Here is a 15,539-nt window from a genome sequence, read left to right as displayed (position 1 = left end):
ATTTATAAGACTATGCAAAGTTGAACTTAAGTATCAGCATCCTCTATATAAAGCAAAGTCTTATAGTCAGAAGTCAGAAGCTTTACAAGATACATTGGAAGACTTTCTTAAAATGAACTTTTTCACTTCCAGTACTGTAAGTAAAGGGAAGGTGCTGATATCTTAACCCAGAAAAGCAGAATTACTGATGCAAATTCATGAGCAGATGAACAAAAGAAGGAATGGTTTGGGATCAATAAAAAATGACCCTCAATATTTGTTCAATGAATGGCTAAACGAATGATGATCCTCAGGGAGTGGGACTGAATAGATTGTAACACAGATATTAACTTCAATCAATTAGCTTTAAAGTTAAGAGCCAAAAAAAATTTTTAAATGTTAATCATTTGAGAAATCAGTTCATTAAAGATTTAAAAGACAAGTTTTTCTGATTGACTCATTTAAAAAATTGAAAATTAAGGGAATCTTTTTAGTATTCACTGATGCAACTGGATAACTAAAGTTAATTCACATTTAAATGAAAGTCAAATTAATTATTGCTGTTACCCCTAACTGAAAATTCTTAGGGAAAATTTGCAGTGTAAAGTAACTGAAACTATAAATTGACAAATAGGAAACTTGGAGAATTACATGTAGATTACATTTTGCCAAGTTCCTCTTTCTTTAAGTATAAATGAGAGCTGCTGTTTTTATGTTTGTACTTTGTAGATTATCCAAAAGAAAAGAAAAAAAAAGATCAAAAAAAGAGAGAGAGAGAGGAGAGAGCTCTTCTTCTGAAGGCATTTGAAGGTTAAGCGACTCATCCAAATCAGCTAGCTATTAAGGGTCAGGATGTGAATTCTTGTCTCAAAGCCTGCATTCTCTCTTAAAGATTTGTTTTTGGAAATTTTTTTGTTTAATCCAAGTTTATTTTCCTAGCCGCCCAGAAAACACTGTGAGCTGGCATTTAGTTAGGATATATATAAATTATCCAGTTGCAACTGTAAATCGAAGAGATGTTCATTTTTAAATTAATAAATCAACTAGAATCTCAAACTGAAATGTAGCATTTCTTTCAACCATTAATATAAGCAGCAAAAATTGCTCTATGAAGGGTGCATAGGCTTTGCCATATTGCCAATAGTTTTCATGGAGAGTTATGCTGGTAAATGTTTAACAATCAAATTTCCAAAAACATGACATCCTTTTAAATTTGGTCTACCTTATTAACATTATCTCCATTACTTTAAACTTAGTCAATCAACAAAATAAATCAAATCCTGACATGTAGTGTCTGGTGATTTCCAAGGTCTGAATGTTATGTGGGAAACCCTGAAAATGTCCTCCCTGACTATGGGGGGGAAGCCATAGGGGTGAACTCTGAGAAACTCTCCTCTGGGAGAGGCCCACCTCAGGAAATCAAGATAAAGTGGCTTTATTTTGTTATCTTGATGGGACTAGCTGCATCCTCTACTGAGTTAAAAATTAGTTCAGGACCACTTTTAGTAGCTGGAACTTAGCTGATCTCATTTAATTGGAAATCTAGGTCTAGGGGCAGTGACAACATTGAAGGAATCTCATTCAATTGAAACCTCAGTCTCAGATTTCCTATAAAAAACACAATTTTAAACTTATAACTTGCATAATGTCCGAAGTAGGATTATGCCTCGTCAAGGAACCTCTCTCCTTGGCATAGCTGCCTGTCGGGATTCCTGCCCACTGTGAAGCGAACCTTTTCTCAGTGAAAACCTTTAATTATTTCTCTACCAGGACCTTGCCACTGAGGAAGTCAGTCTTCCTAGCAAAGCTGACTTTTCATGCCAATAAAACTTTCCTTTTGCCAGTCAAACTTTTCGAATTCATGAATTCTTTCACATCGAACCTGTGCCAAAAAGTATTCTCACAACTCAACTCTCTGCACTGCCATTAACTGCATCAAATATACTCACTGAAAATTTTACCATTAACTTTCAAGAGTCACTATGACTCCAATATATCCCTGGATCCATGATACACACAAAAAGATTAGGAAGCCCTAATACTGAGGGTGAAAAGAAGCAGACCCTGGCCAGAGTCATATTGTATCTCCATTCAAAGATTATGAGACACAAATGATGAATATGTAAAGGAGATGGAAAAAACTGGATTTAGAAGGGAAGAGGATAACCACAGAACAATGTTCATTAATGCTCAGGGGGAGAAGAATGTGTAGAGAAGGAGGGAGTTGTCTATAGTGTGAGATGCTGCAGAAAAGTTAAGAAGGATAAAGACTGAAAAAAGGGTCATTGGAGTTAGCAATAAAGTCAGTGACTCAGTCAATAAGCATTTATTCAGTATCTACAATGTGCCAGCCAATGTGCTAAGCATTAGGAATACAAAGAAAGGTTTTTTTTTTAAAAAAGTCCCAACTCCAAAGGATCTCACAATCTAATGGGGGGAGACAACATGCAAATAACTATGTTACAAACATGATAAAGTAGAGAATATAAACTGGAGATAATCAACAGAGGAGAGACACTGGAATTAAGAGGGATCCTTAAAGACTTCCTGTAGAAGATTAGCTCCTTCCTTTAGGAATCAAAGCCAAGGAAAGTAGGAGGCAGAGATGAAAACAGAGAGTACTATATACTTAGGAGAAAGTCAATGAACATACTTAGTGATAGTAAAGGGAGAGCCTTAGGTGAAGAGCAGTAAGCAGTCTAATGTCACTAGTTCTGTAGTTGGGATTAAGGAAAGAGTTGGGATAATGGAAACGGGAGGAAGCAGAGGATGTTGGAAAACAAATTATAAAGGACATTGAAACCCCAAGAGAGAATTTTGTTTGATCTTGGAGATGTAGAGAGTTACTGGAGTTTATTGAATGAGATGAGAAGGAAAGTGTGTATATATGAGCGAAGTTACAAAGATAAAAGAGATAGGCCTTGACCAAAAAATGGAAATGGGGAGGAGGGGTTAGGGAGAGTGAATAGTCAAGGAAAGGACCTTAAAACCTTAGTCACTCAAAAGACAATGAATGATACCTTTACCAATAATAGGGAAGTTAGAAAAATAAAGATTTTCTTGGGGTGGGAAGGGGTGGGGAGGGATAGTAAGTCCAATTTGGGACATGTTGAGTTTAAAATGTCTACAAGACAATCATTAAAAGAGATCACTGCTGACTCTGAGGGAACAGATTTATTCTATTAGTAGAAATGAAAGTCATATTGTAAGAGGTTGAAAAATAAATGGAAGCAAAAAAATGGAAGCAAGGAGTAGAAACAGTTCTCCCATCTCACTTCAGTCCCAGAATTTATTCATGAAAAGGAAGAATATGATATCCTCATATGAGAATATGAGAATAACAGGATCAAATCTTTACTTCAACATCCTTATAAGAAATAGAGAAAGATCCAGAGAGGTTAAAAAGTAAGGAGAGAGGGGAAATAACCAAAGGGAAATGCTGTGTGAGGAGATGAGAAAGAATGAGATCAAGGGCATAAGTATTTGCTTTTGATAAGGGTCACATCACCCTCTGAACCTGGAGCAATGGTGTAGAAGATGGGCATGACTTGAAGATTATTGGAAGTGGGAAATCACAGATAACTTTAATCTTTTCACTAAAGTATAAAGTATATATAATCTTTTCACATAAAGTATATACATAAAAGTATAAAGCACTTTTCAATAAAGTATAAACTTCACTGCTAAGTGAGGGGAGAGGATCAGAAGTTTTGAAATAGTAATTATGAGGAATCAATGCAGTGACCAATTAAAAATTATTCCTATATCAAAACTAAGCTTGAGTTGGCTCCAGTGGATCCAGTCATTTGCTTGTGTACCTTCCTCCAGGAGCATTAGAGTCAGAAAAAAGAAAGTAGATGATAGGAGGGAGCAATCTAAGTAAGACAGTAGGTAAGGGGAAGAGGGGTTTAGAAAAAAATGAGTCAGCACATCAATGGGACAAGGAATTCAAGTGCTGATGACAGTTTGAACTTGAACTAAAGAGTCAAGAGTTTAAAAAAGGAAAATAGATCATATCAGAGATGATGGTCTGGGCCAACTCAGAAAGGAAGAAAATCTCCGAGGGTAGAGATTGTATTAAGGAAGAGTAAGACACAGAAAAAGCTGGCAGGGCAAGACATCATGTTGAGATGTAGAGATTTCACTATTGTGGACTATGGAAGTGGATCTCTTGTAAGTAAGAAGGATATCAAGGAATGACTATCCCTGACTATGGTTGACAGGGAATGATAGTACAGATTCTAGAAACTGGTGGGGTTAAAAAACTGGGCGGCAAGAATCTTTAGGAAATATCTGCATGTAAATGAAATTTCCCAGCTATAGGTAAGGTAGAAAGAAATAACAGTGAGCCAACCTCAGGATACTGGTAGGGAATGGGAACTAAGATCTGGATGGATTGAAAGTCAAAGAAGGAAAGCCAGGAAGTGGTATGGTGATATGGGGAGAACCTGGGAGGGTCAATGACCTACAAGAAACATTTCTACAGCTCCTTCCACCCCAATGTGACAAAGATCCACGAGAGAAGGTACATTCAGTACTAAAGAGGGCATCAAAGGATGGAGTACCTTCAGGGGAGATCCAGGTATCTGTGAGTGCAAGGAGATAAGTGAAGCAGGAAAAGAAGAGGTCTAATATGAATGACAATGGAAAAGAAGAGGTCTAATATGAATGACAATAAATGAGCTTTACAATTTCTTCAAACTCCAATCTTGCAAAAATTCTATAGAAATTTTGATCTGGAAGTAACTTTTGAAATGCTATAATTAAACCCCCCTCATTTTATAGATTAGGAAACTGAGCTACCACTACATTACATGAATTAGCTATGATCGTGTAGCATGATGAAACCTTTCTTTAACAAATAAAATTAGGCAGAAGGAAGGGAAAAGACTAATTTCATTAGCATAAGGAAATCCAAGATGAAGTAACTCCCCTATTAATGTACATCTTGGCAACTTCTAGTCTCAAAGAGTTTCCTAGACACTCAGCTTATTACTCTTGACCCCATGTGGGGATACCATAACTGAATGTGAGGGTCACAAAATTATGATGTGTTATTAGTATATGATATGTATATGGATTTTACATACTTATATACTCTGAAGTCATTAAAATTTGTGGGACAAAAAGAGGTCGTAAACGGAAAAACTTTAAGAAGCCCTGGTCCAGAGCATTGAGAGATTAAGTAACCTTCCAATGTAGCCAGTGTATGCCAGAGGCAGGAGTTGACTTAAACTCAATCTTCCAGACTTCAAGACTGCTTTCTTGTCATTAGACCATTATTATTTTCTGTTCTCAGATAGAAACAAAAACAAAAAAAGTGGAACTTTCAAGATTAAAAAAATAAATCAAACTTTCAAGAGAAATGGCAAGGAGGAAAGTTAGCTATCTTCAGTAACATTGCCACTGAATCAACAGTGAATAAGTATCTTTTTTTCTTCTTTCTTTCTTTCTTTTTTCTTTTTTGAGGTAATCAGGTTTAAGTGACTTGCCCAGGCTACACAACTAGTAAGTGGCTGAGGTTGTATTTGAATTTAGGTCCTCCTGGTTGCAGGATCAGCTTTCAATCTACTATGCCACCTTTCTGCCCCAAATAAGTATTTCTTAAGTGTCCTATGTGCCAGATACTGAGCTAAGGGATGAAGATATAAAAAAAAAAAAGCAAAAACAAAGTCCATGCCCCAGGAAGCCATTGCCATACCAACAACAGCTCAAGTTTTTATAGTACTTTATGAGATACCTTAACATACATTATCTCATTTGAAAGGAAAAATAATGCAAAGTATCAACTTTTTTCCCTCATAACCCCCATAATTTTAATAATATTTCTGACTTATGTGAAACAACCTGCCTTATTTAAATTTGAAAGTACCCATCTATAAATTAAAATATATTTTCCATCTCACCAGCAGTTCTACAATGATAATAATGAATACAATTAAATTCAATTCCACAAGAATATATTAAGCACCTTGCTGAATTCAATTGCATTCAATTCTACAAAAATCTATTAAGTACCTACTGTGTGCCAGGTACTTTTCTTAGTCTTGGAGCCACACACATAAAAAAAAAAAAAAAAAAAAAAAAGAATTCCTATTCAGTAAGGATCTAGGTTCGATTATAACTTTCTTTAATTGTCAAGATTATCAAGACAGTGTTTCCTTGAAGCCATCAGAAAGCCAATAGTACTTAATAAAGACCTTGATTGAATAACAATACTGTTCTTCATTGCAGTAGTCAATCATAAATTCATAGACCTGGAAGAGGAATTACATTTGTATTACTTGGCTCCAGAGAGCAGACTTGGGAGTGATGGATGAAATTTACAGAAAGACAGAGTTGGGCATGATGAGAGGAAAAACTTCCTAATAATTAGAGCTGCCCAAAAATAGAATATGGAGGTAGTGAGAGCCCACTACACTGAATATACTCAAACACTCTATTGGAGGTATGCAAGTACAGGCTGAATGACCACTTTTTAGGGACATGAATGAGAAGCTCCCTGTTCAAATATATGTTGCACTAGGTGATTTCTGAAGACCCTTCAACCTGGGGTTCTGCTGTCTGATGTTGTCTGATGGACAAAGTACAAAGTCCCCTATAATTGATCATTCAGTCTTTGCTCATAATTGGAGTGAACAGAGAGTCACTCCCTCATAAGCAGTTCATTTTATCATAGGATAATTGTCCTTAAGTTCCTTTCTTACATCAAGCCTAACTCTGCAGACCTATAGCTTCTATCCATTGGTCAGGGTTCTCTCTCTGGGCTTAAGCAGAATAAGTCTCTGATCTTTATTCTATCTAAGAAATATTAAATTCCTATTATGTTTATATATTAAAAACATTTTTAAAATAGAACATTTGCAGCTCTGATTTTTTTTTAAAGAAACTAATTCTTTTTTAAAGAAACTAAGTTAAGGCTCTAGAGTCTTTATTCCACCTGATAAATATTAATCCCTAATTTGTTCATTCATATAAAAGATATTTATTTTTAGATAAAACATCTGGATCCCTGAGTTTGTTTTAAGAAATTAGAGGTTAAAACTGTAGTCTCTAAACCACCTAACATATTAGTCTCTTTTATATTCATCCATAAAATAGATGTATTTTTCCTTCAGATGGAACATCTGGATCCCTGATTTTTTTTTTTTTTTTTTAAGAAATTAGCCCAAAGGTTTTAAAACTCAGAAATCTCACTGCTGTTTTGTTGGGGTTGACAGGCACTGGACATACCTTAATAAAGCATTTTCGCCTGGGGATCTTGCCACGGTCATTCACTGATGTGTGGAGCTGTGCAGCCTTGGAGCCCAGAGTTAGATCAGGAATGCCTGGCTCTGCTTCTGATGTGTCTGCCAGTTGCCCAGAGCAATGGAAAGCTCCCTCGTGGGCATAGTCTGCAGTTATCTCAAAAGGATCGGTACATTTCTCATCAGGACTAGATCCATCATCACTGCTCTTGGCATGGCAGAGAATCAAGGACCGGGAAATGGAACGAAACTTTTTGGATTTCCTGCTCTTCCCAGCACTACTCTGCTGCTCCATCTTCAGCGAGGAAGTGATGCTGCCCCTTTTCCTTTGCTGCTCCCACTGATTTGGCACAGACGAGGAGACTGCTTGATTGGGTTTTTCAGAAGGCTCATAAGGTCCTGAAAGAAAAAGGAAGAAAAAAAAAGGAGTGGTTAGTTGCTACTAACTAACACAATCATTGGAAAATCCTGAGCAAACCAAATAAACAGAGCCTCTTCTGGACAGCAACAGCCACATGGTGCCTCATGACTTAAACTGCTCCATTTCATTCTAGTGCTGGACTCTGAGCTCCCAAACCAACCCCTGCATCCTTCCTTGATGCTATTTTGGGCTGGCTGGGACATCTGAGCAAATGTCTCTGGGTGTTACCATACCTTCTGGCTCCCAGACACAGTATGATTAAGCCCCCAATGAACAAGATGGCATAAATCATAGTCCTGAATCATTAAATGCTAGAACTGGAACAGATCTTGTCAGGGGCACAGTGGCAGAATTCTGTAAAATGTGGGATTCTGGTCATGGATCTGATACTGTTTTGTGTTATATAAGGAAGGCATTCTACATCTCTGGGACTCAGTTTCATTATCTATAAACATAAGTGATTAGACTAAATCACACATGCCCAACCTGAAGTCCATAGATACCTAAGGCCCCTTTATAGAGATTTCAAGGGATATATAAATTTGAATGAGAAAAATTATATCTTTATTTCAATAGAATTGGTTTCCAATGTAATAACATATATTTTAGTCTACTAATTTAAAAACATTGTCATAAGGGATCCATAGGCTTCACTAAATTGCCAGACAGGTCCATGAAACAAAAAAAAAAAAATGTTAAGAACACATGGTCTGAATGATAGACAAAAGCCTTTACAATCCTAATATTGTCCTAAATCTAGTCCATTGCTTTTATTTGCTTATTTGTTTTAATAAGAAAACAGACCCAGAAAATATTGTCCCAAGGTCATATAATTAATAATTCAGAAGACCAAAAATTTTAGAGATGGAATCTTATAAGTAAGACATCTATCAAGCTATCTCATTTTACAATTTGGGAAACTGATGCCAAGGAAGGTAGAGTGGCAGAGTCCAGGATTCAAATTCATATCTCCTGAATTTATACTTCTAAGGACTTGATTTGCCTATAACTTGACCCCAATTGGGATATTTGCAACCAAAGAGAAGGAAGATTAGTCTCAGCCCACTATCCTCATAATTTTTGATAATGAGGCAACATACCTATCCCTACTATTTACTGATTAGAGAACAACACTCCCCAAATGTACTCCCTCTCTTCATTTGTGCACACTGACAACACCCAATTTTCCTTCCCTATGCCACACTTCTCAGAGAAGTTATAACTAGAGGTAGGCTGAAACTAATATATAGGCACTTATTAGCTGCCTTACTCTGAATAAATCACTTAACATCTGTCTGCCTCAGTTTCTTCAACTATAAAATGAAGATTATAAATTTCCTAGGATTGTTGTGTGGATCGAATAAGACTATGTTTTAAGTGTTTAGCAAAGTATGAGGCACATGAGTGCCTAATAAATGTTTGCTTCCTGGAACCTTTCCTCCCCAGTAGTGAAATGTCCAACACTGAAGTTCTTTAGTCCCTTGGATAAGTCCAATGAGTTAAAGAAAGTATCTATTTGTCCTTCTCAAGTATCTATATGTCCTTGCTAGAAGAAAATGATTGTTACAAATATGACTATCTTTCCTATTATCTCCAAAAAAAACAAGGATAATTTCTTATCTAAACTTTGTATCTCTCCCAGCCCAAGAACAGATATCTTCACCTTCTTGACTTTTGATGACTGTTTGTTCAATTGGGGGGGGGGGGGAAGAGTATTAAAAAAAAAATGCTGTTCTTCCAAACACTGAAATTATGTAACCTTCAGAATTTCCATGTTACCCTTTTCATTTGGGCAATCTTGAAGCCAACCATCCCCAGGAATAGGCAGAATCATTATTCTAAATGGTTTCAAATTATCTAATTCACTAGGGCTACAAGATTGCTAAAATAAAAGCCAAAGATCCAGATTGTGCTTTGCTGTCAGCCCTGAATAAAATCAAACTTCTCAGTATCTCAATTTCTTCACCTGTTGATCCAAAATAAGGATCCCAGTATCCTAAAAATACCTTACATCTACATAAGGTGCTGAAATTACAAAGTGCTATATGTGGATTCTCATGCAAACCTTACCCCAAGCCTCTAATATAGATTGGGATAATACCTGTGATCTAATTAACACAGGGAATTCTTGGGGAAGTTCCATTGTGAAGTCAGCACCTTTAAATAGCTTAAGAGCACTGACTTGCCCAAAGTCACATAGTATAGCATGTGTCAAAGATGAGATTTGAACTAAGGTCTTTCTGAATTTAAGCTTGATAGTCTTTTCACTTCACCAGCCTCTCTCTCTACTAAACAATGCAAATACTATTGTCTCCATTTTACAGAAAGGGTAAATGAAGCTCAGATAAATGAAATGGCTTACACAAAAATCCCACTACTGACTAGTTTGTGAATCCTAGACAGGAAGTCAGGTTTTTGGATGCCCAGCTAGGCTTCATTTTTCTAAGCATACTTACATAGAAACTAGCTTGCAAAGAGGCATCTGAAAAAACAAAACACTGAGCTTCATTTTTCCCTGTCTGTAATAGGAAGAGCAGAAAGTAATAAGGAACCCAGCCCTAGAATGGAGGGGGTGGGGAAGACAGGGTGATGCTTCAAGAATGGAGAAACCTATTCTCTTGTTCCCTAGATTCTGCAGATCTAACAAGTGAATGCTAAAAGGAGGAGGTGATAAGGGGTAAAACCAGAGAGAATTGTGCTCTGGGAACATTTATCACAGGACTTAGCTTCTCTAAGAGATTCCTGAACTGATTTTTTTTCCTCCATGCTTCTTTACAGCTTGAAAAGTCCTGCAGCAATAGCAGCAGCCAAGTGACTGGCAGTTATTAGCCAGGCTGTTGAAGGAAATTAGGAGACAAGACTGGACAAGAGGAGAAGGAAGGGAAGGAGGAGGGAAGTTCTTTCCTCTGAAGCTTAGGACCATATGTTGTTTTATCTATTTGCTTTGCAAGAAAGAACTCCAGCCCACAGAAAAATAAAGATGAAAGATCCCTCATTTTTCCAGAGAGACACTGTGGTGCAGTGTGGCCAGAGATCAGAAGTCAGAAGGCCTGAGGTTGGGTTCCAGGCTGGACCTAGCTTCTAACTGCCAGAGGGATTGTGGGCAAATTACTTAAATTCTTAAGATCTTGGATTCTTCATGTGTAAAATGAGATGAGATCAATCTTCAAGTGTTTATTAAGCTTGCTGTGGAGCACTGTGCTAAGCTTTGGTAATACAAAGAAAAACATAAGGAAGGGGAAATAGCTTCAAGGAGCTTACATTCTAATGAAGGAAACAAACACAGATGGGTATAGTGCAGGCACATACACAATAGATAGGAGGTAACTGCTTTCTATCATGCATGACTCTGCTGTGTTCCTATAAACATGGTGCTACCCTAAGGCAGGACAGGAGAAGAAAAGTATCATTTGCATTATGTTTTGGGGACACACCTGCTCATTGCTACTTATTTGTTAGGTAAGATATTTTCTTTTCTTTGTAATTGGGTTCAAGATATTGGGTACTCAGAGCAACTGCCTCCATGAAAATATCAAGGAAGATGATTTGAACAAAGAGTTCAAAATCTAAAATCAAGCAAAAGCTGAAGAAGTGGGTTGAGGTCTTGCAGGATGCCTTTCAGACTTCAAGAAAGTGAGTCCTGTGAGACTCAGTTAATCCCAGTGACAAATGAGGTCTGCAGCAAATCTTCTCCCCACTGGCATGGTAGTTAGTAACCACTAGGGAAACTTCCTGAGAATGCATACTATCCCAGGAGACTCTTCTAGAGAATGGCTTGAGCTAAAACAGGTAATCCATGGGCTTGATCTTAAGCATTTTGGGATTGTAACAGATTGTCCCCAAAGCTATGGTCACCCTTTACTCGGAGGAGGAATAAACAAGGGAATGTGATAACTAAAAAACTCTAGAAAGGACGAGGGGCAAGATGAATCATTGAAGACACCATAAAGGCCAAAAGAGATCACCACTCAGAGCTGACTCCCAGCCCATGTTCCATGAGGTTTTCTTTATTTCTTATTCAATTGTGGCATCCTAGTGGTGAGATCGAAGCCACAAAGTCAAGCTTTCAGGGATACAGAAACTGAACAGAAGAATAGGAGGAGCACATTTTTTTTGCATGTTATAAGAAAGTAAAAACAGCTGGCAAAGCTGCACAGATAGCATTAAATGACACAAGATCAGTCGATTTCAGTGTGCTCAGAGAAAGCCAGACATGACACAAAAAATGCAAATTCAGCTGATGGTACTGGAACAAAGCATCACTGGAATGGAGATGGGAAAAGCGAAGGGCAAGAGGGACAGACAAAAGCAGCTCAGGATAGCCAGAAGAAATGCCTGATCAAAACATAACCACCAGGAACTATTAGACAGACATTTGAATGATCAAGAAGAACAAGGCAAGTATAGAATGACGAGATGAATATGCCCCAGTTTAAAAAAAAAAAGGCAAGAGGGTAGAGTGTAATATACTACAGGCCTAGGAGTTCGATTTCCATTCCTGCAAAATCTTAAAAATATTTTCTTAGGCAATTTATAAGCATTTGGAAGTGGAGTTCACTTATAGTCCACATGGTTTCAATCAGAATAGGTGATGGCAGACTACTATTTCTTTTTTGATGGGATAATGGTCAAGCTGGTAGATCAAATATATTCTCAGATTTCATCTGTCACCAGTTGTATAGACAAGCCAGACTAGAAGAATCAGAAGGGCATCCTGAAAGAGAGGCAGGGTCATGCAGGTAAAACATCAGTACCATCACCTTCACCATGTCCTCCTCTCAGACCAAAGTAGAAACAGCCCAGAAGTCTGAGTTAAAAATCCCAGTAGCAGTAGCACCTTACAAACTACCAACCCCATTCCCAGCACAGAAATGAATGATTTTATCATTGGAAATCATATAAGGAAGCTACATTGCAATCTGCTTCGCTGCTATGCTACACTCTTAAAGAACACTGGGCCTTTCCAAAATACTGAAAACTGAAATCTATATGTTGTGTCTGTCCAATTAGAATTTGAGGTACCCAAGAACAAGATCTGTCTTGCTTTTCTATTTATATCTTTAATCCCTCATACAGTGCTTGGCATGTTAAGTGCTTAACAAATGCTTTTTTAGTCATTCATTCAGTAAATCAATCAACAAGCATCTACTATATGTCAGATACTGTGCTGAGGGGATAAAGATAAAGAAAGAAAAAGAGGACCTGCCCTCTAGGAACTAATATTCTAAAGGAGATGACAAGTACATAATCACTTGACAAGGTCTTTCATGTAAGCTTTGCTGACAAAATGTAGGGATATGAAATAGATCATAGGATAAATAGATAGATCCAGAACTTACTGAATCATCTAAACCAAATTTCAATAATAATTTTACTAGGAACAAACATAAAATTCTAAACTTGAGTTTAAAAAAAATAAACCTTATAAGGATACAATCTTTCCTCAATCCTTTTAGATTCCTAATATCTCTTCCAAGATGGACCACAATGCTGCTTCCTATGCAAAGCCTTCCCTAATCCCCTCTCTCAGTTATTAGTGTACCTTTCTCCTCAAGTTCATTTCTCTTGGTACAGAAAGTATCCAGTTTCCTACCTTTATGTATGCCATTTACAGAGAGAGATGAGCTCCTTAAGGACAGGTATTATTTTATTTTGTTTTATAGCACAGTATCTGAGGAAGTACTCTGTACCTAGTAAGTACTTGTTGGGTATAAGTTTTGAGAATCTTAGTGAACTAACAACCCTAAACTTGACTTTTCATTCTTGCTTGTTAGTTCTATTACTTGAATAGTAAAATATAAAGTCCCTTGAATACAATAAATGTTTTCATTTTTTATTTTATCTTTTCAGTGCGAATAGCTCAGTGGATAGGGCTTTGGGCCTGGAGTCAGGAAAAATAAAGTTCAAATCCAATCTCAGAAATTTACTAGCTGTTTGGATCTTAATCTCTGCCTACCTCAGTTTCCTCAGTTATAAAATGCTTCTACCTCAGAAGGTCATTGTGAGGTACAAATGAGATAATATTTGTAAAGCATTACATATAAATGCTTTCTGTAATTATTCAGTGCCTAACAGTTCCTGGAACATGATATGCTTGGTGAGTTTGAATTGAATTTAAATATTAAAGCTTACCTTTGAGGATTTCTAATTCCACTCATATCAGCAGATTGCAACAACTCCTTGTATTATTGATAGATGATTTCTTTTATGATCAAAATGAATTTCTCATCTCATTTCCAATCTCATAGAGATGAGTTTCTCTGAATTTAGCCAAACTGATCCTTAAATAACAGATTTAAAATCTACTCAGATGCACATTCAAACCCTTTGCAATTTGACAGGTAGGACCTTTCAGGGTTTACACTTCATTGGTTTAGCCAGTAAGAACACAGAGTCCACACCTTGGTGAGGCATTGGAGCACTTCAGACCTTATCATGCCTCATGTGGATTAAGGGAGGAAGGATTTTTAATCCTTTCCAGACTAGGAGAAATGGAGAAACCTAAATACTGTAAGTCTAGGAGATCTCAGAAGAACTGACACCCAACAAAAATGTCACTATACAAGCATATCTGGTAGGGTGAACCTCTTAGCAGATTAAAAAAAGCTATACAGTGAGTGATCTATGTTTGAGCTTGGAATTTAGATTCTCTTTTCTCTTAGGATATTTTGTAATAAGTGTTTTTCATTTTTATGTCTATGTTTTTTTTTTTGTTTGTTTTTTTGTTTTGTTTTGTTTTTTTTTTTTTTTTACTTTTTACAGAATCCAGTGGCATTCTGCCTTCTTGCCCCAAAGGCAAGTTTAATTCTGCACTAGACAAGAGTATATGTGGCACAAGAATAGCTAAGGTTGGGCTGGATCTTGCTGATCTTCTCGAGCCAAGTGATAATGCTATTTCAGGCCACACAGCTGCTACCAAGTGGCTAAGAGCCAGTTTAGTTGCCAGGGAAGATTCATGATCCATTGGCTTCTAATGTTGCCAGGATGGTTTATATATTCTGTATTACAGTCCAGATGAGAGCACATAGCACCTTGGACCTTTCTAATTACAGTGCACCTAGTTATTTCAATTTATAGTTACTCTGAGTAATAAGATGAGATACTCTTACTATGGGGGACCTATTCTAACCCCCATCTTCAGTGAATATTGAGTAAAATCAGTCTCTTGAAAAATGCTTTAAACATGTAAAACACCACACTATTAGCAAAAATTAATATATTGATATATATGTATATGTTTGTGTGTAGAAAGAGAAAATAGACATGCACACATATGCATACACACGTGCACGCATTTTATTAAGCTCTTCAAAAATGGAAATTCCATACACCCACACACAAATTTAGTGATCTTTTCCCATTCCTAAAATATACTTCTGACTCTACATGAGGTTTCCCAAACCTTATAAGACAGTTGATGATATTGTATATTAATAACTGAAATTTGTTGAACGGACCTTCCTTCATCTTAAAATTATCTCTATGCTATAAGGAGGAGAAAAGAGAAAAAAAAATGAGAATATAGATGAGAAGCAAAAAAGAAGATAAGAAGAGAGGAGAGGCAAAAGAAAAGATAAGATAGTGAGGTCCCCATCAGCAAATCTATTTAAAGAGACTAGATTATCACTTATTAGGAATTATATAAGAATTACACTCCTGAGATTCCATCCATCTCTAAGATTGCATGAATCAGTGATCTTTGGTCATTTTTTACCCAACAAAATGTTTAGTAAGTATTTATTAAAAGAGTATAAAGAGGTTGTGCACTTTTACTTTCATAATTCTCATAGGTTGAAGGAGGAAAGAGATTCCCACCCTTCTCAGCCACTACAATGACCTTTTTTCTTTCATCTCTAACTGCCTTTCAGATATATCAAAATGGATGTCCTGTA

At 36.8% G+C, this 15,539-nt stretch overlaps 1 protein-coding gene across 5 annotated transcripts in view; it reads right to left on the bottom strand.

The window, feature by feature from the left end:
* IL16 (interleukin 16) overlaps positions 1-15,539 on the bottom strand; it is a 162,075-nt gene that overhangs the window by 102,826 nt on the left and 43,710 nt on the right. For 4 of the 5 annotated variants that reach the window (XM_012542097.3, XM_031955651.1, XM_031955653.1 and 1 more), the window contains exon 2: positions 7,213-7,625. In XM_012542097.3, the coding sequence (XP_012397551.2) occupies positions 7,213-7,625 (413 nt within the window). Of the gene's footprint in view, positions 1-7,212; positions 7,626-15,539 lie in introns of those variants that run through there. The other variant, XM_023496741.1, reaches the window with a different exon arrangement.

The sequence above is a fragment of the Sarcophilus harrisii genome, chromosome 2 (assembly GCF_902635505.1).
Source record: "Sarcophilus harrisii chromosome 2, mSarHar1.11, whole genome shotgun sequence".
NCBI classification, from domain to species: Eukaryota; Metazoa; Chordata; class Mammalia; order Dasyuromorphia; family Dasyuridae; genus Sarcophilus; species Sarcophilus harrisii.
The sequence above is the reverse complement of the archived record's forward strand: the minus strand, read 5'-3'. Positions and strand labels throughout refer to the sequence as shown.